Source organism: Ranitomeya variabilis, chromosome 3 (genome assembly GCF_051348905.1).
Source record: "Ranitomeya variabilis isolate aRanVar5 chromosome 3, aRanVar5.hap1, whole genome shotgun sequence".
In the NCBI taxonomy this organism is placed as follows: Eukaryota; Metazoa; Chordata; class Amphibia; order Anura; family Dendrobatidae; genus Ranitomeya; species Ranitomeya variabilis.
The window spans coordinates 504,019,962-504,047,900 of NC_135234.1; the positions used below are offsets into that span (position 1 = coordinate 504,019,962).

Genomic DNA, 27,939 nt, shown 5'->3' on the forward strand with positions numbered 1-27,939 from the left:
CTCATAAAGGGACAGTGGTCAGAATTGTAAAAATTGGCCCGGTCATTAACGTGCAAACCACCCTTGGGGGTGAAGGGGTTAATGTACACTCTGCACCCCATCTTGACTGAAAAAACCCAGAAATGTAGAAATTTTTGCAAATTTATTAAAAAAGAAAAGCTGAAATATCACATGGTCATAAGTATTCAGACTCTTTGCTCAGACACTCATATTTGTCACATTCTGTCCATTTCCTTGTGATCCTCCTTGAGATGGTTCTACTCCTTCATTGGAGACAGCTGTGTTTAATTAAACTGATGGGACTTGATTTGGAAAGGCACACACCTGTATATATAAGACCTCACAGCGCATGTCAGACCAAATGAGAATCATGAGGTCAAAGGAACTGGCCAAGGAGCTCAGAGACAGAATTGTGGCAAGGCGCAGATCTGGCCAAGGTTACAACTGAATTTCTGCAGTACTCAAGGTTCCTAAGAGCACATTGGCCTCCATAATCCTTAAATGTAAGAAGTTTGGGACCATCAGAAGTCTTCCTAAACTTGGCCGTCCAGCCAAACTGAGCAATCGTGGGAGAAGAGCCTTGGTGAGAGAGGTAAAGAACCCCAAGATCACTGTGGCTGAGCTCCAGAGATGCAGTAGGGAGATGGGAGAAAGTTCCACAAAGTCAACTATCACTGCAGCCCTCCACCAGTCGGGAATTATGGCAGAGTGGCCCGACAGAAGTCTCTCCTCAGTGCAAGACATATGAAAGCCCGCATAGTGTGCTAAAAAACACATGAAGGACTCCCAGACTATGAGATATAAGATTCTCTGGTCTGATGAGACAAAAATAGACCTTTTTGGTGATAATTCTAAGCGGTATATGTCGAGATAACTAGGCACTGCTCATCACCTGCCCAATACAATCCCAACAGTGAAACGTGGTGGCAGCATCATGCTATCGGGTGTTTTTCAGCTGCAGGGACAGGGCGACTGGTTATCATTGAAGGAAACATGAATGCGGCCAAGTACAGAGGTTTCCTGAATGAAAACCTCTTCCAGAGTGCTCTGGACCTCAGACTTGGCTGAAGGTTAGAATCCAACCAAGAAAAATGTCAGACCGCACCCAATACTGACGTTGTCTCCATGGACATCAGGGCGCACGTCCACACCAGGGGGTCCTCCCGGTCCAAGTCCACGATAAGAATCAAAGCAGAGGACAGCGCCACACCAGGGAGTGTTAGGCAATAACACACTTTATTCTGCCTCCTGTGGCAACGTTTCGGTCCGAGGACCTTTATCAAGTTGGAAGGTTCACCTTCCAACAAGACAATGACCCTAAACACACAGCTAAAATAACAAACGAGTGGCTTCAGAACAACTCTGTGACCATTCTTGACTGGCCCAGCCAGAGCCCTGATCTAAACCCAATTGAGCATCTCTGGAGAAACCTGAAAATGGCTGTCCACCAACGTTCACCATCCAACCTGACGGAACTGGAGAGGATCTGCAAGGAAGAATGGCAGAGGATCCCCAAATCCAGGTGTGAAAAACTTGTTGCATCATTCCCAAGAAGACTCATGGCTGTACTAGCTCAAAAGGATGCTTCTACTCCATACTGAGCAAAGGGTCTCAATACTTATGACCATGTGATATTTCAGTTATCCTTTTTTAATAAACTTGCAAAAATTACTACATTTCTGCAGTTCTGTAGTTTTTTTCCAGTCAAGTTGGGGTGCAGAGTGTACACTAATGAGAAAAAGAATGGACTTTTTTGAATTTACCAAATAGCTGCAATGAAACAAAGAGTGAAACATTTAAAGGGGTGTGAATACTTTCTGTACCCACTGTATATGTGTGTGTGTGTTTTTGAAGAATATTTCCTTTGAAAATTATGTGTAAGTGACTAAGTCTACGTTCACATTTGCGGTCTGCGCCGCAGCGTCGCCGCATGCATCATGCGCCCCTATATTTAACATGGGGGTGCATGGACATGCGTCGCACTTGTGTTTTGCGCTGCATGCGTCACTGCGGCGCACGCGTCCGGGCGCAGAGGATGCAGCAAGTTGCATTTTTGCTGCGTCCAAAATCAATCAAAAAAAGGACGCATGCGGCGCAAAACGCAGCGTTGTGTATGCGTTTTGCTGCGTTTTTGTTTGCGTTGTGCGGCGCACAACGCAAATGTGAACGTAGCCATAGAGAATTTCTCTATGTAAAAGCTCATGCTGAAATCGCATTGCAGTCAGATAGAAATCACACTGCATTTGGATGTAAATCGGATGCTAGGTGTGAAAAATCGGATTGTACTTGCATAAAAAACGCATGAAACGCGCATGACGATTGCTTTACACTCATCCAACTCTCCTGCATCAAAATCGGGCCAATTTTAAAATCGCTAGTGTAACTCCAGCCTAAGTGAGATCATTTTACGTTAGTGGCCTCCTAGGTCACCAGACCTCTGTCTAAAGGCAGATTCACATATACATTCTTTGAGTACATACTGAGATTCATGGACCGGCCACGGGTCCATGCATATAAAAGGCAATCAAGTTCACCCAGCTTGTATTTGAATTGCAGTTCATGCTCAGGCCATGTTCACAAATCCAAATTTTCAGGTCCAAAAGAGCACTTTATGGATTAAATCGGAGATTTACAAGTTCAGCTAGAATTCACCAGCGACTGCATGATTCCATGTGGATTTGAATCTCTTATTTTAGCACTTTACCATTTAAGGACAGTTAGTTTTTCACAACATGTATTTAACAGAGCAACTCCCGCTTGGTACTAGATAGGTGAATTTAGTATAATTGGCCTGGATAGGTGTATCTAGTATTGGTGGCCTAGATAGGTGCATGTAATAGGACTGGCCTAGATAGTGTATATAGAACTGGCCTAGATAGATGCACCTAGTGCATCTGGCCTGTATAGGTGTATCTAGTGCAGCCGGACTGGATAGGTGTATCTAGTGCAGCTGACCTGGATAGGTGTATCTAGTGCAGCCGAACTGGATAGGTGTATCTAGTGCAGCTCGCCTGGATAGGTGTAGCTAGTGCAGCCGGCATGGATAGGTGTATCTAGTATTGGTGGCCTAGATAGGTGCATGTAATAGGACTGGCCTAGATCGTGTATATAGAACTGGCCTAGATAGATGCACCTAGTGCATCTGGCCTGTATAGGTGTATCTAGTGCAGCCGGACTGGATAGGTGTATCTAGTGCAGCTGGCCTGGATAGGTGTATCTACACTGTGTTCCAAATTATTATGCAAATTGGATTTAAGTGTCATAAAGATTTAATTGTTTTGTTTTTCAAATAAACTTGTGGATGGTATTGTGTCTCACGGCTCAATGGATCACTGAAATCAATTTTAAATACATGTGATAATTAGTTTTCCATTTGATTCTAATTAAAGGAAAACTACTTAAAAATGATGTTCCACATTATTAAGCAGGCCACAGGTTTCAAGTCATATGGGAAATAGTGCAATGCCTTGGACAAGGTATGAAAAAATTAGATATTTCATGAAAACTTAAGAGTGATCATCATACTGTGAAGAGATTTGTGACTGAAACAGAACACAGACACAGTTCATGCAGATAAAGGCATAATGAGGAAGGTTTCTGCCAGACAAATTAATTGGATTAAGAGAGCAGCTGCCAAAATACCATTACAAAGCAGCAAACAGTTATTTGAAGCTGCTGATGCCTCTGGAGTCCCTCGAACCTCAAGGGGTAGGATCCTCAAAGGGATGTTGTGGTGCATAAACCTACTATTCGGCCACCCCTAAACAGTGTTCACAAGCAGAAACGGTTGCAGTGGGCCCAGACATACATGAAGACTCATTTTCAAACAGTCTTGTTTACTGATGGTCAAGATGGATGGAGTAGTGGATGGTTGGTGGATGGCCACCATGTCCCAAGGCTGCAACGTCATCAAGGAGGTGGAGGAGTCATGTTTTGTGCCAGAATCATGGGGAAACAGCTCGTAGGGCCCTTTAAGGTTCCTGAAGGTGTGACAATGACCTCTGCAAAGTATATAGAGTTTCTGACTGACAACTTTCTTCCATGGTATAAAAAGCAGAAACGTGCCTTCAGGAGCAAAATCATCTTCATGCATGACAATGCACCATCTCATGCTGCAAAGAATACCTCTGAGTCATTGGCTGCTATGGGCATAAAAGGAGATAAACTCATGGTGTGGCTACCATCTTCCCTGACCTCAACCCTATAGAGAACCTTTGGAGTATCATCAAGCAAAAGATCTATGAGGGTGGGAGGCAGTTCACATCAAAGCAGCAGCTCTGGGAGGCTATTCTGACTTTATGCAAGAAATACAAGCAAAAACTCTCCAAAAACTCACAAGTTCAATGGATGCAAGAATTGTAAAGGATGATATCAAAGAAGGGTCCTATGTTAACACGTAACTTGGCCTGTTAGGATGTTTTGGAGTTAAATAGATTTTTTGTTCAGTGAATGTGACCTTATAATGCTGCCAATTCCACAAATGAGCATTTTCCGTTCTTTAAAACATCAAATGTTTAGAAATTCTACAGTGCCTAATAATTTGGAACAGTGCATTTTGAGTTTTTATTCATTTTGGAGATTATATTGTTATCATTGGGAGGTTTTATCAATAAAATTCGATGTATACTTTAATGGGTGATGACTTTTATTAGACTGACTGTCATTTGCAGCGACCATTTTAGGAAAATCAGAGAAAAATGTCATTTGCATAATAATTTGGAACATAGTGTAGTGCAGCTGACCTGGATAGGTGTATCTAGTGCAGCCGGCCTGGATAGGTGTATCTAGTGCAGCCGGCCTAGATAGGTGTATCTAGTGCAGCTGGCTTGGATAGGTGTATCTAGTGCAGCTGGCCTGGATAGGTGTATCTAGTGCAGCTGGCTTGGATAGATGTATCTAGTGCAGCTGGCCTGGATAGGTGTATCTAGTGCAGCTGGCTTGGATAGGTGTATCTAGTGCAGCTGGCCTGGATAGGTGTATCTAGTGCAGCTGGCCTGGATAGGTGTATCTAGTGCAGCTGGCTTGGATAGGTGTATCTAGTGCAGCTGGCCTGGATAGGTGTATCTAGTGCAGCTGGCTTGGATAGGTGTATATTTGACCTGGATAGGTGTATCTAGTAGTGATGAGCGAGTGTACTCTCTGCTCGGGTGTCTCTGAGTATTTGTTATTGTTCGGAGTTTAAGTTTTCATCGCCTCAGCTGAATGATTTACAGCTATTAGCCAGGCTGAGTACATGTGGGGGTTGCCTGGTTTGCTAGGGAATCCTCACATGTAATCAAGCTGTCTAGTAGCTGTAAGTCATTCAGCTGCGGCGATGAAAAATTAATCTCTGAACACTAACAAATACTCGGTGATCACCCAAGCGTGCTCGGGAAAACCTGAGCAACGAGTACACTTGCTCATCACTAGTATCTAGTACAGCTGTCCTGAATCTGTTTATCTAGTACAACTGGCCTGGATAGGTGTATAGTGCCTTGCAAAAGTATTCGGCTCCCTGGAACTTTTCAACCTTTTCTCACATATCATGCTTCAAACATAAAGATACCAATTGTAAATTTTTGGTGAAGAAGCAACAAGAAGTGGAACACAAGTGTAAAGTTGAACGCAATGTATTGTTTATTTTACGTTTTTGTGGAAATTCAAAAACTGAAAAGTGGGGCGTGCACTATTATTCGGCCCCTTTAACTTAATACTTTGTTGCGCCACCTTTTGCTGCGATTACAGCTGCAAGTCTCTTGGGGAATGTCTCTATCAGTTTTGTACATCGAGAGACTGAAATTCTTGCCCATTCTTCCTTGGCAAACAGCTCGAGCTCAGTGAGGTTTGATGGAGATTGTTTGTGAACAGCAGTTTTCAGCTCTTTCCACAGATTCTCGATTGGATTGAGGTCTGGACTTTGACTTGGTCATTCTAACACCTGGATACGTTTATTTGTGAACCATTCCATTGTAGATTTTGCTTTATGTTTGGGATCATTGTCTTGTTGGAAGACAAATCTCCATCCCAGTCGCAGGTCTTTTGCAGACTCCAACAGGTTTTCTTCAAGAATGGTCCTGTATTTGGCTCCATGCATCTTCCTATCAATTTTAACCATCTTCCCTGTCACTGCTGAAGAAAAGTAGGCCCAAACCATGATGCTGCCACCACCATGTTTGACAGTGGGGATGGTGTGTTCAGGGTGATGAGCTGTGTTGCCTTTACGCCAAACATACCGTTTGGCTTTGTTGCCAAAAAGTTCGATTTTGGTTTCATCTGACTAGAACACATTCTTCCACATGTTTGGTATGTCTCTCAGGTGGCTAGTTGCAAACTTTAAACAACACTTTTTATGGATATCTTTGAGAAATGGCTTTCTTCTTGCCACTATTCCATAAAGGCCAGATTTGTGCAGTGTACGACTGATTGTTGTCCTATGGACAGACTGTCCCACCTCAGCTGTAGATCTCTGCAGTTCATCCAGAGTGATCATGGGCCTCTTGGCTGAATCTCTGATCAGTCTTCTGCTTGTTTGAGATGAACGTTTAGAGGGACGGCCGGGTCTTGGTAGATTTGTAGTGGTATGATACTCCTTCCATTTCAATATGATCGCTTGCACAGTGCTCCTTGGGATGTTTAAAGTTTTGGAAATCATTTTGTATCCAAATCCGGCTTTAACCTTCACCGCAACAGTATCACGGACATGCCTGTTGTGTTCCTCGGTCTTCGTGATGCTCTCTGTGCTTCAAACAGGACCCTGAGATTATCGCAGAGCAGGAGCATTTATACGGAGACTTGATTACACACAGGTGGATTGTATTAGTAACATAGTAACATAGTTATTAAGGTTGAAGGAAGACTTTTAAGTCCATCTAGCTCAACCCATAACCTAACCTAACATGCCCTAGCATGTTGATCCAGAGGAAGGCAAAAAAAAACCCATGTGGAAAAGAGTAAGCTCCACATTGGGGAAAAAAATTCCTTCCTGACTCCACATACGGCAATCAGACTAGTTCCCTGGATCAACGCCCTATCAAGGAATCTAGTGTATATATAACCTGTAACATTATACTTTTCAAGAAAGGCATCCAGTCCCCTCTTAAATTTTAGTAATGAATCACTCATTACAACATCATACGGCAGAGAGTTCCATAGTCGCACTGCTCTTACAGTAAAGAATCCGCGTCTGTTATTATGCTTAAACCTTCTTTCCTCCAGACGTAGAGGATGCCCCCTTGTCCCTGTCACCGGTCTATGATTAAAAAGATCATCAGAAAGGTCTTTGTACTGTCCCCTCATATATTTATACATTAAAATAAGATCACCCCTTAGCCTTCGTTTTTCCAAACTAAATAGCCCCAAGTGTAATAACCTGTCTTGGTATTGCAGACCCCCCAGTCCTCTAATAACCTTGGTCGCTCTTCTCTGCACCCGCTCTAGTTCAGCTATGTCTTTCTTATACACCGGAGACCAGAACTGTACACAGTATTCTAAGTGTGGTCGCACTAGTGACTTGTATAGAGGTAAAATTATGTTCTCCTCATGAGCATCTATGCCTCTTTTAATGCATCCCATTATTTTATTTGCCTTTGTAGCAGCTGCCTGATACTGGCCACTAAATGTGAGTTTGTCATCCACCCATACACCCAGGTCTTTTTCATTGACGGTTTTTCCCAGAGTTTTAGAATTAAGCACATAGTTATACATCTTATACTTCTACCCAAGTGCATGACCTTACATTTATCCCCATTAAAGCTCATTTGCCATTTATCAGCCCAAGCTTCTAGTTTACATACCGTATATACTGGAGTATAAGCCGAAACCCCTAATTTTGCCATGAAAAACTTAATGACTCGAGTATAAGCCTAGGGTGGAAATTGCAGCAGCTACCGGTAAATGTCAAAAATAAAAATAGATGCCAATAAAAGTAAAATTAATTGAGACATCAGTAGGTTAAGTGTTTTTGAATATCCATATTGAATCAGGAGCCCCATATAATGCTCCATACAGTTCATGATGGGCCCCATAAGATGCTCCATGCAAAATACGCCCCATATCATGCTCCATACAGTTCATGATGGGCCCCATAAGATGCTCCATACAAAATACTTCCCATATCATGCTCCACGCAGTTTGATGGGCCCCATAAGATGCTCCATAGAGATATTTGCCCCATGTAATGCTGCACATTGCCCCATAAGATGCTCCATAGAAATATGTGCCCCATATAACGCTGCACATGGCCCCATAAGATCTTCCATAGAGATATTTGCCCCATATAATGCTGCACGTTGCCCCATAAGATGCTCCAGAGAAATATTTGCCCCATATAACGCTGCACATTGCCCCATAAGATGCTCCATAGAAATATTTGCCCCATATAATGCTGCACGTTGCCCCATATGATGCTCCATAGAAATATTTGCCCCATATAACGCTGCACATGGCCCCATAAGATGCTCCATACCGACATTTGCCCCATATGCTGTTGCTGCGATTAAAAAAAAAAAATAACATACCCACCTCTCGTCTCTCAGGCCCCGGTACTTGCTATAGTCGCCTGTCCGCGTTCCACCGATGGGCGCCGCTGTGTCTACCACGTCCTCTTCATTAAACTGTTCAGGCAGAGAGCGGTGCACACACTAATTGCATCATCGCGCCCTCTGACCTGAGCATCACTGCAGAGGATGGAGGACAGGTGAATATCGCGCACTGCCCCCCGTCATACTCACCTGCTCCTGGCGCGGTCCCTGCACGACACGTCCCTGGTTCTCTGGGTGCTGACAGCTTCTTCCTGTATTGAGCGGTCACATGGTACCGCTCATTACAGTAATGAATATGCGGCTCCACCCCTTTGGGAGGGGAGTCGGGTCCATATTCATTACTGTAATGAGCGGAACCTTGTGAGCACTCAATACAGGAGGAAGCTGCTGGCGTCCGGAGAAGCAGGGACCGCACCAGGAGCAGGTGAGTATGATTAGACAGCTGCTGCTCCCCCTCCCCTGCTGACCCCTGGGAATGACTTGAGTATAAGCCGAGAGGGTCAATTTCAGCCTAAAAAAATGGGCTGAAATTCTCGGCTTATACTCGAGTATATATGGTAAATCATCCTATAATATAAAATTATCCTCCTCTGTATTGATTACCCTGCACAGTTTAGTGTCATCTGCAAATATTGAAATTCTGCTCTATATGCCCCCTACAAGGTCATTAATAAATGTTAAAAAGAAGAGGGCCCAATACTGACCCCTGTGGTACCCCACTGCTACCCGAGACCCAGTCCGTGTGTGCTCCATTAATAACCACCCTTTGTTTCCTATCCCTGAGCCAGTTCTTAACCCACTTACATATATTTTCCCCTATCCCCATTATTCTCATTTTATGTATCAACCTTTTGTGTGGCACCATATCAAAAGCTTTTGAAAAGTCCATATACACTATGTCCACTGGGTTCCCTTGGTCCAGTCCGGAACTTACCTCTTCATAGAAATTGATCAGATTAGTCTGACAGGAACGGTCCCTAGTAAACCCATGTTGGTATTGGGTCATGAGGTTATTCCTCTTCAGATACTCCAGTATAGCATCCCTTATAATGCCCTCCAGGACCGACTGACCGTTTTGCCTGCGGAAGAGGCTTTATTTGGATTATTGCATCCAAGCCTCTTATGTTTGTTATGTATTTGTATTTTAACTCTTTGGGTCTTTGTTGTTTTTGTTGTACATCATATTCCATAAAATAAGGTGTTTCTATGTCTATATTGGGTGTACCCATGCTTTACTGCCCTGCTTTTCGCTCTCCTATTTACACTGCCCCTTTATTATCAGCGTTTTATGTTTTTCTCCTGTAGTAAATGATTTCTGCAAGTACCAAAGTGCTGAGTACACCGTGTACGATGCCGTTATCATGTGTACTGGCTTCTTCCATGACTGTAGCAGTGCTAGATCTGATAGATATGTGCTGATGCAGAATGGAGCTGCAGAAAGATCTTTACTGTGAGATATTGTCAGGAAATACTTTCCAAAACTCCTCGCGTATTGTGGATGTTGTCATGCACCAGTTATATATCTACATATATTGCCGTTTTGTCATTACAGATCTGTTCTGTGGAGTGCCAATTATTTAGTAATCGCTTAGAAAAGTGCTTGCGAGTGATTGCTGCCCTCTATTGTTAGTACATAGGGTCTATACATTGCGGAGCGTGTACTGTAGGGGTCCTCTCACGGGCCGATTAATTAGTGTTGTATCTAGCACAAGTGTTGCTTTTTCTGCTCTCCGCATTATACGGCCGTGATCACATGACTACTATACCTTGATCATTTCCTATTTTAATAGGAAGTTATGTGAATAGTTTCCCTCTCCCCTACTGTGGTAGTTACTTCACACTGTTTTAGCTGCGCTCTTGCATTAGTCCATGAGCCAAGAACCAAATTTGACGATATCGGTACCAAGCGGAGTGACTAATTCTCTTTGGTATTTTTAGGTAGATGCATGTCTGTAGTTTATTTTTTGATATGATAGCCCTTACATATACGTAGCTTATTAACCCCTTCAGCCCTAGGCCTATTTGTACCCAAGTGCCTAAGCCAATCTGACCTGTGCCACTTCATGGGCTAATAACTTTGGAACGCTTTCACCTATCCAAGCCATTCTGAGATTGTTTTCTCGTGACATATTGTACTTCACATCAGTGCTAAATGGGAGTCAATATATTTTACCTTTCTATATAAAAAAATGCTAAATATTCGGAAATTTTGGAAAAATCGGCAATTTTTTAACTTTGAAATTCTCTGCTTTTTACAAAAATACTGATACCCCCCATAATAGTTATTAATTTACACTCCCCACATGTTTACTTCATATTGGCATCATTTTGAAAATGAAACCTTATTGTTTTACGACGTAATAGGGCTTATAGTTTTATGCGCAATTTTTCACATTTACAGCAAAACCCACTTTTCAAAGGACCAAGTCACTTCTGAAGTCACTTTAAGGGGCTTACATAACAGAAACCACCCATAAATTACCCCATTTTGCAAACTACACCCCTCAAGCTGTTCAAAACTCATTTTTAAAAACTGTTAACCCTTTAGGTGTTCCACAGGAATTTTAGCATGAGCCAAGAACCAAATATGACGATATCGGTACCACCCGGAGTGACTAGATGTAGTATTTGTAACAAAATTTAATCCAAGTTATGTAAATACACACTGAACATGTCATGTGCATATATATATATATATATATATATATATATATGTTACTCCATAATATCTTCAACATCGGACTCTGAATCTGACTGTTGTTCTACTGGCTCGTCTTCAGTACCCTTGTTCTGGCATGTCTGTAATCTGCACATGTCTGTGCACTTCAGGCCATTGCTGAGGCAAGTACACTGAGGAAGTTCACATGACCGCACACACTTGCAGGACAGTAGCTGTATAATAGCTTCTGGTGCTGGTGCCCCTTGCATCCACTTGACAACAAGCTTTCCGTCGTTATCTATCATCCAACCGCAGTCTGTTGGGTTTGCAACCCATGGCTGGCTCTGCAGACTTCTCCTCCAGATCGCAGCCTGGTAGTTTGCACGCAGTGCATGCATGAAAAGGCAGTCCTGGCAAGGAGGGAGTTGACTTGACTCTACCACTCCACGTCTGGCACAGAACAGCTGATAACGGAGCCTGTTTACCTCAGTTGTTTGGGTAGTTGGCAGGTACATGTGGCAGGTGATTTCCTGTAACTTCTCAAAAAGTTCGGTAGACACTTCCCATGAACGACCAACTTCCTGAAAGGCATCCTGGTATGTCTTGTTCATCTTCAACTGCTTGAGTGTCGTCATCTTCCCACGGCCAGCGAATGCACTGACGGTGTCACAGCCTGTAAATGCATGCATACCAATCAATGAATCACATACGCTGCCTCCCAATGTTCGGCTCAGAGTGGTGATATCCAGGAATCTTGTCCGGTTCTGTGTACCGCATTTCTGGAACAGGTGGGATGGGATTTTGTGGCACATGCCCAGACACAGGACCATGACATCAGTATCCTCCGAAGTGATGATGACCGACTTGTAACCAGATTCTGCTGCATGAAGAGCATGGAGAAGGAGGCGTGTGTCTGCTTCTTCTTGATTTGACTTAAGGTCAGCAGCCTCTTCCCACTGTTCTTTGGTGATCTTAAAGCAGAGCTGCTCACATGTGACATACAGCTCCTTCTCCTCAAGCTTCTCCCTGTGGTGTTTCGCCTTCCATTCTTCTACCAGAAACTTTATGAGACTTGCCTTGTTGGAGGAACTACTTAGAAGCTTTTTCCACTGCTGGATGTTGTGCCCATGTTGAATGTTCTTGAAATGGATCCCTGTGCCTTCATATCTGTTGACTCTTTCTGTATCTTTGATGGATGTCTCCTTGTAGACGTCAAAGACAATATCAATGCGCTTGCTCTTAGCACCCTCATGGATAGCGCGACTCATTGCTGTGCCTGCTAGCTGGCCAAATGTTGCATTGTTTCCCTTCAGTTTCTGAACCAGGCTCATCCCATCAATGATGGTTGCAGAGGGCTCGGGGATCACTTCTGCAGGACGAGCATTCCTCTCCAACTCCCTTGCGAGGGCAGCCTTGTTGGTCTTGCGGATAGACCCATCACCATTGGCAAGTGCCCATGGCAATGGACCCAGGGGATGAGTCAAGACATCACTCATTTGTAGCTTTCTGTTCTCAGCTACAAGTATCATCTGGCCAAATAGGTTTCTGTCAGCCTTCAAAATTACCTCCTTGCCAAGACCTTGTCTGCGTGTCTTCATTTGGATGTTAGAGAACGTTTTAAGTTTGTTCTTCGTCATCTTGTCATGAAACAATGTAGTTGGCTTATCGGTACCCAAACGCTCATCCTTGAATGTTTGATATGCATCCTCTCCTATACTGTATGCCCCTTGAAGGTCTTTGGCTACATCTGGTGGTGCTACAGTCGCTGTTGACAAACTGATAAGTTCACCATTATGCTCTTTGTTGAAGGGGTTCACCCAACCTGTCTCCAGCAGTTGAACGAAAGATTGGACATCGGCTTCATCTCTTCTAATCCTAGACACCTGTAGGTCTGAATGGCTGAAGTCAGTATATTGTTGGCCTACCAGGGCCCTCAGCTGCCTCAAGTACATACTGCGGTACTCTGATGTCAGGTAGAACCTGGAAACAGCTCCAACTTTGAGGCTGAAGCCTTTTGTGCCCCCTGGTGTCTGGGTGTCTTTGTTGATTGTCTCTTCAATGGTCTGGTCCACAGGAATTCGTCCAAAAGGATTCTTGCTACCGATCTGGACCGAAAAGCCACCTTGCATGAAGTATTCATGGACCTCTGGGTGTTCTATGGGCAGCCGAGACATTGTGGCATAGTAATAGGTTAGGTATCGGGCATAGTTGACCTTGTCATAGGCAAAACACCATGGTATCATCTGTCGGATTGCTCCTAGGTGAAGCATCCAGTTGCCTTCTCTTGAAGCTCGAACCAGGGCCAGCATGGTCTCGACCATGTCCAAGTATGACATCCAGAATGCTGTTCAGCACAGAACGTGTATGTGTCAGTGTGTGTGCGTGTGTTGGGGCACCTCAGGGTGTCTTCAAATGTGACATAGCCCCCTAGATTTCTTCCAGTAAAATTTGCACTCCAAAAGTCATTTGGCGCTCCTTCCCTTCCGAGGCCTGCCGTTCCCCAATACTGCAGTGTACGACAACATATCGGGTGTTGTTGTGTTCGGGAGAGATTGGTGAACAAATAGTGGGGTGCATTTTTTGCTGGTACACCTCTTAAAAATAAAAAAATGAGCCTAAAATGACACCTTCATGTAAAAAATGCACTTTTTCCATTTTCTCAACCATGTGTTTCCAACTACTGTGAAACACTGGTTGGGTCAAAGTGGTCACTATACCCCCTAAAAGATTCCTTGGGGGTGTAGTTTCCAAAATAGGGTCACTTTTTGGGGTTTCCACTGTGGGGGTACCTCAGGCAGCCTTCAAATGTGACATGGCCCCCTAGATTTCTTCCAGTGAATCCGCCACCCAAAAACCACATAGCGCTCCTTCCGTGTTGAGCTGTGCTGTGTGCCCATACTTTAGTTTACGAGTACATGTGGGGTGTTTCTATAAACTGCAGAATTAGGGTAACCAAGTTTGGGTTTGCCGTTAACCCTTGCTAGGTTGCAGGTAAAATTGGATTACAATGTAATATCTGGAAAAAAAATGAAATTTTGAAATTTCGCCTTCATTCTGCTAAAATTCCTGTGGAACACCTAAAGGGTTAACAGTTTTTAAAAATGAGTTTTGAACAGCTTGAGGGGTGTAGTTTGCAAAATGGGGTAATTTATGGGTGGTTTCTGTTATGTAAGCCCCTTAAAGTGACTTCAGAAGTGACTTGGTCCTTTGAAAAGTGGGTTTTGCTGTAAATGTGAAAAATTGCGCATAAAACTATAAGCCCTATTACGTCGTAAAACAATAAGGTTTCATTTTCAAAATGATGCCAATATGAAGTAAACATGTGGGGAGTGTAAATTAATAACTATTATGGGGGGTATCAGTATTTTTGTAAAAAGCAGAGAATTTCAAAGTTAAAAAATTGCCGATTTTTCCAAAATTTCCGAATATTTAGCATTTTTTTATATAGAAAGGTAAAATATATTGACTCCCATTTAGCACTGACGTGAAGTACAATATGTCACGAGAAAACAATCTCAGAATGGCTTGGATAGGTGAAAGCGTTCCAAAGTTATTAGCCCATGAAGTGGCACAGGTCAGATTGGCTTAGGCACTTGGGTACAAATAGGCCTAGGGCTGAAGGGGTTAATAAGCTACGTATATGTAAGGGCTATCATATCAAAAAATAAACTACAGACATGCATCTACCTAAAAATACCAAAGAAAATTAGTCACTCCGGGTGGTACCGATATCTGGCCCGGCTCATGGACTACATGACAGGCGTCCCTTTGTCATAAAGTCCTTGTGTGTTCACTGAGCAGCGTGTGTCAGAGGAACGCTGCATGGACACAATGACTAGATACAAGAGGGACTGGAGGCCAGGACCGTATGGTTTCTATAAACAGGGTTACCAGGTGGGTTGGTTCAGCAGCTGCAGCAGGTCCTTCTCTAACCAAACTAGTTTGTCAGGTTCCCCCTTCTTGAGCAGTCGCTGGTGTAGTCCTTTGGGCATTTCATTGTGAGAGGAACTTGCAAGCGCACAAGTCATCTCTGCAGACATGGGCTCTCCATTGTGCCTTTTATTACAGCTTTTTCTCCTTTTCCACAGTGTGTCCTTACACAGAGGGAATTGTAGGCCAATACGGTTTGAGCCACCAATGTTGGACTTCCATGAACAGTAAGTACCCGTGCCTCCTAATTCTACCTCTGCTTGCTTTACGCTCTGCTGTATCTGGCTGGCTCTAATGCTTTTCAAATGCAGCTCTAGACGTTGGTTTTATGGCGACATCAATCATTCTGGGTATTCTTGTGTTAGTTAAACTGATCCACAGAAAGACAAGATATTACAGGATCTCGTGTGTTTTTATGCTGATTTATGAAATGCTTTTCTTATTTCTTACATAGTATGCTTGTTAATTATCTGGGACCGGGATAAGGGCTGGTGTAACAGTACACATAATTGTATCTTCTGTGTGATCTGTGTTTAAGCTGGTAAAGGTTTGTTCACACACAGGTTGTTTGCTGCTTCAAAATCAACATAAACATTCTTAAATGACTGTGTGGATTACACTGATACGGAGAATCTGCTTCACCATCAGTGTAATAAAACTCAGTGTGAACATACCCTAAGGTATGTGCACACGTCCGGATTTCTTGCAGAAATTTCCTGAAGAAAACCGGAAATTTTCTGCAAGAAATCCGCTTTTTTTTTTTGCGGTTTTTTTCCATTTTTTTCACGGTTTTTTTAGCATTCTGCAAGCGTAATTAGCTTGCAGAATGCTAAAGTTTTCCAGCGATCTGTAGCATCACTTGGAAAACTGACTGACAAGTTGGTCACACTTGTCAAACATACTGTTTGACAAGTGTGACCAACTTTTTACTATAGATGCTGCTTTTTTCAAATCTACATGGAGGGAGTCACACCGCTATGTTTACGTAGTTATTAATGATGTTACCATAACTTGGCCTAAGCATGTTAATATGGATACAATGTTATATGAAGTTTGTGAAATATGTGAAGTTTTTTATTTTTATTTTAACATAAATACTGATATATAGGGATTGTGTTTTTTTTTAATTTTGAAAATAACACTGAAGATGTGTTCTGCTTAATGTTCTCATAGATCGGGACATTTAGCTTTTTTTTGTATTTTAGGGGAATGTGCCTGTCAGCAGGATTTCAAACTCACAACTATTTATATGCACATTTACGGTATCTCTTTTAAAGACAAGTCCAGCTATACCTTTGCATGACCAGTCCATTACTTCATTACTGAGAAATCAGCCTTTTAATTGATGTGCAAATGATGTTGATGAGCTACTGTAGGCTTGAAGCCCCTCCACTGTATTCCCCACCTAGCGCCCCCTCTGTCTGCTCCACTGCTGGCTTCTTTGCCTGAAATTACACAGCGTACAGGCAGGCAGTGCTGGCGGGAATAGCCATGGAATGAGCCAGGCTCTGGAGCTACAATGGCTAGGCAGGCTCATTTACACACAAATTCAAATGCTGATTTCTCATGAAAAGGTGTTGCTGGCCTTTGAAAGAGCAACATGTACATATAAATAGCAGGATTTCACCCTTCAAACCATCAAGTTCTGGCTATACAATCCATTGTGAATATATTAAGGAAACCTGTTGGCACGTTTATGGAGGTAGTGGGTAGTCTGTATAGGTGCATGGCATCTACGCTAGTTATCTCATCATTGGCAGAATCTTTTTTTTTTTTTTTTCTTTTTTTTTTTTTTTCATTTGGGGACAAGATCCGATCTGTTCATATCACTATTTCCATTGTACAACATGTTGACTGGTTCCCCTTAATACATTCTGTTATAATCTTCAGCTGCTGGTACATAATGATCAGCACCCCTTCATATCAATTTAGGAATACACCATGGGGGCCGGATAACTCCTGTGCCTAGTGAATAAAGGGGGATACCTTATTTTTTGTGAGTCCTTGCTAAGTAAATTAATGTATATGTCTTCTGATTCCTCGTTCTTAGATTACGTGCACACGGTCAGCAAACGCTGCGGGTTGGATGCTGCGTCCATCCGCAGCACCCAGATGTTGCAGCATAGTGGATGGGATTCCAAGAAATCCCATCTCCACTATGTGTGCACCGATGCTCGCGGCTCACCCGCGGAGACGGACATGTGACGCGTCTTTCCAGACCGCAGCACGTCAATTTGTCTTGCGGAGACGCAAGTCTCCATAAGATAAATTTCACCCATACAACAATGTATTGGACTTGGCGATTCCGCACCTGTGTTCAAAAGCCGGCAGCACTATGGAAGGAGCAGACGTGCTGTGTCCAAAGCGCTGCCGATTACTAAACGTGTGCACTTACCCTTATTCATTTGGAATGACAATTATTCAATTCTTTGCCTCTTCTGTCTTCAAGATGGTGAATTGTTTTCAGGAAAAGTTACTGTTTAACATATTTGCATATAACCAAGGTTATATGTGTCTATGTGTTTTTATCCTTGTATAATGACAGCGTCTTCAGCTTTCTACTACTGCAAACTGAAAAACCCCATTTAATGCGCTGCTTGGATTGAGGACCAAAGAGAGTTGTGATGCCTAGTGAGCTGTACACCTGTGTGAACAGGACATGGTTATGGCAAGTTTTCCGGCTTTGGATGAAGTCTATGTGCACACGGCTTCTTTTCCAGGTGGATTCTGCCAGGAATGCCTCTGAAAGTCTGAAAGGGGTCTGCAAAAATGCCCCATAAAAATGAACATACCGCACAGCAATGTCAAAACCACATTGCCGTGCACATGTTCCGTCTTATGTTGCTTCTTTTAACTGCTTCAGGGCTCAGAAACCATGAAGCATTTAAAAGAAGTGACATCTTCCGCTATGAAGTCTCCCTGCCCTCTAGACTTGAAAGTCCTGAGTAAAAGATGCTGGTTGCAGAGCAGTCATTGCATCCTCATGACTGAACGCCAAATGCAGTCTGGAGGAAGAAAGTGAATTTCCTCAGAGCAGCGGTGTGCTAAGTGCGGGCGCCGGGATGGTTCAGAACACTATTAACCTACTAATTAACCCCATATATGCAGGTTAATAGCGTTTTTTCACATGACGGATGATCACATTGTTTTCCCAGAGATAAGATGCTGGCCAACATGTTAACCACTGACTTTCTCATAAAGAATACAGTATTGATTTGCCAAATGAGCGCTACTGTGTAGGAAAGTCTCCTGAGGTGGCTGTTGGCCAAACAATCACTCGAAGCCTTGTTCTGCCGACAGCCATCTATTGTGTATGGCCAGCTTTGTACCCTATTCATCTCATCCCTTCTGCATCCATGCCATTGCTTCCCTGGTACCCCACCATCGTTTTCCTTTAGTCCCGTGATGTCGTCTGTGTGATTGGCTGGAGCCTTGACCTCAGTGGTGTTGGTGTGTCACCTCCACATCTAGCTGGTGACAGCCAAACACATGAGAAGTTGTCCTGACTTATTCTATGTATAGGATCCTTCAGGCAGATGTCAAGGTAAAGCGGAGTTGCGCATGTTGGGCTTTATCTTTGTTTTTCACAGGATATGGAGTAAACGTGCCCCCAGCCATCCTATGTGTATGGCCAGCTTCCGTGTCTGATGCAATATTGCATGTCGTCCAGAAATATTTTGAGGAGCCCATTTTTGTGTGTGTGTGTTTTTTCCATAGCTATTTTTTATAAAGTGTGTGTGACGGCAGCCTAGCAGACACTGACCTATCATCAGATCTTTTGAGGGCCTTGTTTGTTTCCCCCTTATTAGTGGTTGGTTGTGGCCATTGTCTGCGAGTTTCAGTTATTGGTGGTTCTCGCTTTGAGGACGTGGACATTCTACAGACTGTTCATATAACGAACACGGGAAAATGTAGCCAAACTTGTTTATACTGCTCACTAGAGCCAAATAAATAAGATGATGTTACTGTACAACTCTCGCCATGCAATACGTGCGGAGAAATGTAAAGGATTTCTTGCCTGGGTACACGGGGGGTTTTGTGTACTTGTGATCTGTCCATCAGATTTTTTTATTCACCACTTCAAATGAGACATCTAGTTACAGCAGAAAATTGTGCAAGCAAGTTTGTGACATTTTTAGACCCTTTGCCATTTGTACATATTTTCATCATATCTGAGTTTAGCTTAGTTATTTTGTAAAAGCTCAGGTCGTTATTCATTTTTCTGAGCCCATCAGAGGTTCACAACTGTACTGACATCCAGTGGTATCAATTACTTATAGGGTCCTACCAATACATATTGTATGCTATATGGTATTCATTTTTTACCGGGTGCCTCTGTAAAAAACAAACCAAAAAGCCTGTCTAAGACTAAGCTCGCACTGGGCGTTTATGCTGCTTTTTTATGCTAATTTTCAGCTGCGTTTTACAGTGCCAGCAAAGCCTATGAGATTTCAGAAATCTCATGCACACCACATTGGTTTTTGTCATCAGTATTTTGTGCTTTGCATGTTTTTTGGACCATAGGGCATGTCACCTCTTTCAGCGTTTTTTCTGTGTTTTTCACCCATTGACTTGAATGGGTGGTGAAAATAACACTGAAAAAGCACCAAAAATACAGGTCTAATTTTTGGCAGCATTTTTATGTGCCAAAGCCTCATTCTTTGGAACAGGATTTTTTTTCCAATACTAAACTTTATCAGCATGCTCAAGAGACAAATCTAGCATGCCAAAACCGCAGCAAAAACACACGAAAAATGCAATAAAAACCAAGGAAAACATGCTTTTTTTTTCTTCAGTTTCTCTCCTGCCAAGAGATCAGGTTTTGCTGCAGAAAAAAAGCTGAAAAAACGCCTAGTGTGAACTTACCCTTAACCTGTCTGACCAAGGCCAAAAGATTTTACCTTGTACACATGGCTAGTGTGAAAGTGGCCTTACACAGAAATATCAAGGCGGGCACAAACACCAGGGATACATGGGCCTAGTGTAGATAATGTATACCAGAAGTATAATCTGTTTTCCGATTACAGGTAGTCCTCGACTTACGACGTTGATCCGTTCTTACATGGCGTCGTAAACCGAATTTCGATGTAAGTCGGACCATACATTCATACAGTACTGTACCATAATAACAGTACAGTACTGCAAACACCTAGCCTATCCAAACACCTATCCTAACACAGTACCCTACATAATTAGGGTGTTATGGCGTGCAGGAGACTCGTTTTCCTCGTGTAACCAGGTACAGTGTACAGTACTGGACTCTATTCTTCTGCCACTGCACGTAGTTGCATGTAGTTCAACTTACGACGCAAAACCGTGTAAGTTGGAATGAGGCGTCGTATAAAGCGTTGTAACCACGAAACGATGTAACTCGAGACCGTTGTAACCCGAGGACTAACTGTATAAGAAAATGGACATTGTTTGCACCCCATACCATATAACCCAAATCAAGATGTGAACATAGCGTTATTGTCTGTTGTGTGATGGGGAAATATTAGTGGTTATTAATTGGTTGAGCTGCCAAGTAACGGCGTTGCCAACTAGTGACAGTGCACGTGAGCGAGGCACGAGGAGATCAGTGTGCCAGGTGTCTGGATGGTACACAAGACTTTTTAGACTATATAGTCTCAAACTATTTTTTTTTTCTTTTAAGATAATTTGTGGATGTATTTTTTACTTTTTCCCCTGCAGAACACCTTTTCCAAAAATCTTAAAATAATGTATTTTTTTTCTAAATAGAATTGGGAAAACCAAAAATAAATCTTGATGTAATACTTGTCTATATGTCAGAATACCAATATGAATGTCCTGTAAATAATAAGTGCAATATCCTGTACTTGCCCCCCCCAGCATGAAAAAAATACTAATGCATCACTTTTGTTATGGACAAAAGGAGATATTCTGTTTGTTCATATATGGCCTATATGACGTATACTCTAAACAAAGCAGGACCTTACCAGTGAAACATTGAGTCATATGGGAGGTTGTGTTTCCATATAATGTATACCCGAGTCTTATTGCAGAGTTTTCAGAGCAGAAATTGGGCGGAACCTCCCAAGATTTGGAGGAGGATTTGGAGACTTTCCGCTCAGTTTCTGCTCCGAATCTTCCTTAAAACAAACTGTATGCTCATAGCCTAATACATAAACACCTAGTTTCTACAGGAAAGTGCAGTGTTATACAGAAGGCACATGTAGTGGTAAATGCTCTGTAATCTGGAGCCACAGAGGCTCTGTCAGCATATTTTGCCATTTGTAGAGGGTTTAGTAAAATGAAGTATTGGGGAAGTATTCACCGTCAGACTTGTCTACACAGCTGATGAATCCCTAAGGGGAAATGTGGTGAAATACCGTTATTATTTTTGCATAAACATGTTTTCTGTTCACACAAGCATGTAAGGTTATGAAATATATTATTTTATTTGTATGCCTCGTTGCTTTAATATCATAATCTACCTTAAAAGTTAATCTGGCAGCAGTATTTCACTATTTATATGTACAGTACATATAGTCCTTTCAAAGACAAGTACAGAAATACCTTTACATGACCAGTCCATTGCTCTGTTACTCAGAAATCGGCGTGTCAATCAATATGCAAATGAGGCTGAAGGACTATGGTCAATCTAAAGCCTCTGTCACACCAGCTCTAATCCCCACCCAGTATCTCCTGCTTGATTGGTGACTCCTCTGCCTAAAGTCTCACAGCTTAGAGGCTGTCAGTCAAGCATTGGGTGACAACACCAGGCAGTAAATAGAGCTGGAGTGACAGAGACTTCAGGTCTACTAGCAGTTCTTCAGCCTCATTTGCATATCAATTCAAACTCTTGATTTCTCAGTAACGTAGGAACGGACTGGTCATGTACTGTTATTGCTGGATTTTTCTTTGAAAGACCTACATGCACTTATAAATAGTTTGGGAGGAGAAGTCCTGCTGACACTTTCCTGTATTTTAAGAATTGATACTGCAGCAATTACAGTTTTAGTATTTTTGTTAATCATAAAGGAAAACCTTTCAAAAGACTTTATTATGCCATAGGTAGTAGAGGGTCCAGCACACTTGAGTAGGAAAAAATCAGTGCTTATTCTAATATTATTAATAGCATGTTGATCAGTGTATATTCCATAAACAGATTAGGCAAAAGGACTATAAGAAATTGGAATTACGGCAGTTTTTGCCTAATCTTATGCAATATACACTGGTCAAGGTGGTTTAACGATTTTTGAAAAAAACCTTTCTTTTATCTCCCGTGTGCTGTATCCCTTACAGCCTTGGAACGCTCTATGCGAGATTGACTCTTCCTATTGCGCCTGTGCACAGGGTTTCTTGCCCCATAGGAGGGTGAGCCGAATGATTTTTTTTTTTCTTCCTTTTTATATTATGCCATGGTATCTAATTTATTGTATCAGTTTGTCCTCCCCGATCTGCTCATACAATGGTCATTCAGCTCCTGCAGGTACTCGTCCTCCACATCCACCACATGTACAGGCAGTATGCATCCATCTCACACCACACATTGGATACGGGAAATCTCCCATCATGTACAAGAGAGCGGACAGGAGCTACAATCTCTTCTACACATTAAAGGGAATCTGTTCGCAGGATTGTGTACAGCAAACTACACACAGTGTCAGGTCGGCGCCGTTATACTGTTTACAGTGATATCTTGGTTGAGGAAATCCGTCTTGTGGCTGCTGTTCAATCTTCATTTTCAATTTTCAGTTAATCGGGTGTGTGTAGTCCGGGGTGGGGGGTATTCATGTGTATGGCTTCTGACAGGTCACTGATCCCTCACTGATCTGCCCCCTAGTATTCATAAAGAATATTGTATATATATATATATATATATATATATATATATATATATATATATATATATATATATATATATATATATATATATATATATATATATATATAGTACAGGCCAAAAGTTTGGACACACCATCTCATTTAAAGATTTTTCTGTATTTTCATGACTATGAAAATTGTACATTCGCACTGAAGGCATCAAAACTATGAATTAACACATGTGGAATTATATACCGTACTTGACAAAAAGTGTGAAACAACTGAAATTATGTCTTATATTCTAGGTTCTTCAAAGTAGCCACCTTTTGCTTTGATGACTGCTTTGTGTGTGTGTATATATATATGTGTGTGTGTTACTATATTATTATATTATATCTTGGGGGGGTAAACCTTCTGCAAGCAGGCGCCGACTATGGCGCCTGTGCTGCAGCATGATCGTATATGTAATGTGCATATAATTTTGTTTGCTGCAATCTTGATATTTATAAAAAAAAATCTGTTTGAAAATGGCGTAGGCCGCAGGTGAGCAGTAGCGGCGATCGGTGATCTAATAGCTGCTATGGCGCCATCTTGGAGGAGGAGATTTTTTTTTTTCTGCAGCAAGATGGCACTGCTGGCGGCGGATTTTTTTTTTTTTTTTTAGGATTAACAGGATTGCAGCAAGCTAATTATATACACATAACATATGATATCATGCTGCAGTACCGGCGCCTGCCTGCAGAAGGGTGTCAACCCCCCCCCCCCCCCCCCCACGATAGATATAGATGAATGTATCTCTATATATTAATTATTCATTATGTAAACTAGGGGGCAGGTCAGTGAGGGATCAGTAACCTGTCTGCATTATGAATACCTGAGCAGAGCACCCATGCAGACCTCCCACAGGCCGCCCCGGAGCACAGACCTATCATTAACTTAAAACTGAATATAAAGACTAAATTATTCATTAACCAAGGTATCATTTTAAACAGTATAATGGCGCTGACCTGACAGTGTCTGTCGGTTACTGTGCACAATTCAAAATCCTACACGAACTCACGGAGTCATTGTCCAAACAGTCATAATAAAAAATGTAACACATTTTATTAAAGAATAAATTACAAAACATAGCACATATAATAATGAACAGCTAAGACAACAAAGGCACATAGAAGGCCCATGTGTGAAGGACAGCAAATGTTGGTTATATCACAGGGAGGGTACAATAGACAAGGCAGAGCAAACTACACCACAAAAAAGTTCAAAGTATAAATATACTCAAAAGTGCATAGTGCATCTAAGGTGCAGTGTATATAGAAGAACCCCAGGTCAAAGAGGATATACAGCAAGGGTAAAGATACAAGAGTAAATGCTAGTTTCCAAGTGTCTCAGAACCCAGGGAAATAGTACTATAGAAGATGCTCAGCTTACCCATAATACTGCCTGCCAACATGTGTCCAGTGGGGCTGCACATTTACTCTTGTATTTTTACCCTTGCTGTATATCCTCTTTGACCTGGGGTTCTTCTATATACACTGCACCTTAGACCTTAGATGCACTATGCACTTTTGAGTATATTTATACTTTGAACTTTTTTGTGGTGTAGTTTGCTCTGCCTTGTCTATTGTACCCTCCCTGTGATCTAACCAACGTTTGCTGTCCTTCACACATGGGCCTTCTATGTGCCTTTGTCGTCTTAGCTGTTCATTATTGTATGTGCTATGTTTTGTAATTTATTCTTTAATAAAATGTGTTATATTTTGGAGTGTCCTTATATACAGAATTTGGTCCTCGAGATAGGCATATGGCCATTTTGACCAACTTCTAGTATGAATCAGTGGATTTGCTCTGCTGTGCACAATCCTCCTGACAAGTTCCCTTTAATAAGGCCTCATGCAGACATCAGTGATTGTGTACCCATTAAAGTCTATGGTGCTAGTTATGTCCTTCATTTTTTAGGGAATCTTATTTTTTGATCAGAGTTAGGGTATGTGTCCACGTTCAGTTTTGCTTCAGGCTTTGGTCAGGATTTTATGCAAGTAAAATCCTGACCAAAACTGCACCTGAGGTCACTGGCAGGTCACCTGCGGTGTACCTGCGTGTTTTGCTCATTGTAGCAACATGCTGCGTTTTGAAAAAACGCACCGCGCATGCGTTTTTGCGGCAAAAACGCATGCGTTTTTTAACGCATAGTGGAGTCGGGATTTCATGAAATCCCATCCACTATGCTGTAACATCTGGACGCTGCATTTTTGACGCTGCAGAAAAACGCAGAGTCAAAAACGCAGCGTTTCCTGAACGTGGACACATACCCTTATAGATAGAAATTACCCTGACCAGTTATGGGACTGCGTTAGTCACGGGCAGCACGTGGATGACATCAGTGTGCAACACATGAGGATAGGAGAAGCTTTATTTATTTATTTTTTCATATGTGAAAAAATGATAAAAGTGACAGTGGTGAAAATTGGATGCAAAATAATGCTCAAACTTTTTTTTATTTTTATTTTTTTTTTGTATTTTTTGTGAATGTGGAAAATCACTGCTGTCTGATTGAGGCCTAAGGGAAACATTGCTGGTAGATCACATGAGCTGGGCTGGTTGAGCAAATACTACAGAGGCAGCAACTTTATTTACTGAGAAAACCAGTTGTCATTTGCCAGAATTGTTTGTGTTATGCCCAGTGCCAGTAACAATTGTACAAACCTATAAGATGATGCACGTGCTTCCTGGCGGTAAACTTCTGTAGACCTACTAATCATGTATAACTAAGCTCCATGTTTAGTGCGTGGATCACCCTGAAGTTAATATTTTTAAAAAGAACCTGGATATTATAGAAGGGATTTTTTCTAATATGGTTTTCTGTTAATAAGTAAAAGAAGTTTTCAGAATTATATGCAAATGTTTTCAACATCCAACATTTCCTAAAAATGTATTATTGCGATGATCTGCTCTGTGTTTCAGGCTTTTCTCAGTAGTGCACAGGCGAGACCCCGCAGCCAGTTCTGATGCCTTGATAATAATTGTCACCCGTGTAATACCAAGGAAATCCTTAAAACAATGTGTTGGGGGCCGTGACAACTGGATTTGGGAATCCCTGCTCTAAATCCATGTATTGCCATTCTGTCAGTAACCCGTGATGCGTTTATCCTGATAACTCCCGTAGAGATGAGTGGATGACGTTGGGTTAATGCATATTATCAGCAATGACTAGTGCGGCTGTGATTGTGCCATTATTAGGTAATGTATGCCTGTAGTATGTGATGCCAACCTTTAGCTAATTGGGCACACACGGGGCTCCTCGGCTGTACACACGGCTACCTATCCAATTATGCTGCAGTCACCTGGAGTTAGAGGTAATAAAGTGTCCTATTGTTTGTGTATCAACAACAATAATATTACAGAATAAGAGCATTCGGACTGATAGAAATAAGCCTTTAACCTACATTACATATGCCTACGGTAGGAATACATGTTCTAGGGCTGGTTTAACTCTTCGTGAACAGTCTTGCCTCTTATATCGTTTAAACTAATTGAGAGCATTGTGAACCTTATTTTCTTGGGAATTATGCCCCATCTATACTATAATTTCCCAACCCTATTCATCCAGACTAATGGCCAGTTTCCTAAATTGCTCAGTAATTAGCCGTTTGCTTTGCCAACCTTTCATAAGGTGGCACGTTGCTGAGCTTGTCTTTCAGGTTTCCTCGGACTCCAGCGCAGCCTTCCTATCATTATATGTCATTCTATGTGCTTGGAGATTTACTGGCGCTCCAGCTGTTTAAGGGCCGCCATTTCTAGGAGCTTTCAGCAAATTTTACATGCCAAACAGGACACACAATGTAATACTGGCCTCTGTCGCCGAGATATTGGCAGTCACAGTATTTGCCATTTAATGAGTTAACTTTTGTTATGTCCAGTGAATGTTGTCACTGTGGGCCAGTACTACTACTCCCTGTATGCGTTGCTATCTGATAACACCCACTTGGACTTAAGTAAAGATAACTCCTGTACTAACACTGTGATTGCTACTATCTTCATAAGGGAGAGGCAAAATGAATAATAACAGAAACGTTTTATTCCGCTCTGCAGCCACCGTTACCTTGTGTGTGCAGTCCAACATGAAATGTTTGGTCAAAGGTTTCCATATTGTTCGCACTGAAAAATCCATGTGTGAATGTGAACTAATTGTACAGTGTAAGAGATCGGAAGTGCATCTAATCCATCAGTATGTCAGGGCTGAGTAATCACAGGGGCCGATCCCATACACAGCCACACTTTCAGCATTCACAGCCGGAAAAACCCATAGATTTAGCTTCAAGATTCCTGAAAAATCTACTTGTGTTGTACAGTAATGCTGTGTATTTAAAATAATGGCATTCACAGTTCTGCGCTAGTCTGCCATCGATATTGGTCTTACTATTTGAGTTACCGTAGTTTTTTCTTACCTCGTTGTTATTTCATATTAGTGTACACTAAAAACTGGTCATCTAAAAGGGTATCTTCTACCTTTAGACACTTTATTTTCTGCCATGAAAGTACATTAGAAAATGCACAAAACACGAAATTATCATCCAAATACTTCATCAGTTGACCTGCGGTGTGGAAATTATATCCGCAGTGTGTGAATCTGTGCTAACATTCACTGAGGATTTCACCTTAGAGCAGTGTGTCATTCCCATGTACATTTAGGGCATGTTCACACAGGGCAAAGACGCTTAAGGATTTTCCACCTGGGAAATCCACAGCATATTAAACTAGCGGTTAAGTGGAGGAGGTTTTCTAAGCGTTCTTCCACACCTTGTGGAACTTGACCTGCAACATGTAAATTACCGTAATACTTGCTATCTTCACTGCAGATTTTCTATGGACTGCTGAGGATGATGTTTGCGGCAAATCATCATGTAACTTACAGATTTTACTGCAAATTCAGAGCTTTTCTACTAGGTTTGTGTCCAGTGTGAACCAAGGCTGTGGAGTTGGTACGCCAAACCACTGACTCCTCGAATTCCCTGACTCCGACTCCCCAGCACTACTGAGCAT

At 42.1% G+C, this 27,939-nt stretch overlaps 1 protein-coding gene across 3 annotated transcripts in view; it reads left to right on the top strand.

Annotated features, from left to right (window-relative positions):
* TMEM131 (transmembrane protein 131) overlaps positions 1–27,939 on the top strand; it is a 244,873-nt gene that overhangs the window by 92,244 nt on the left and 124,690 nt on the right. For all 3 annotated transcript variants that reach the window (XM_077296863.1, XM_077296865.1, XM_077296864.1), the window contains exon 4: positions 15,267–15,335. In XM_077296863.1, coding sequence (XP_077152978.1) covers positions 15,267–15,335 — 69 coding nt within the window. The remainder of the gene's footprint in view (positions 1–15,266; positions 15,336–27,939) is intronic.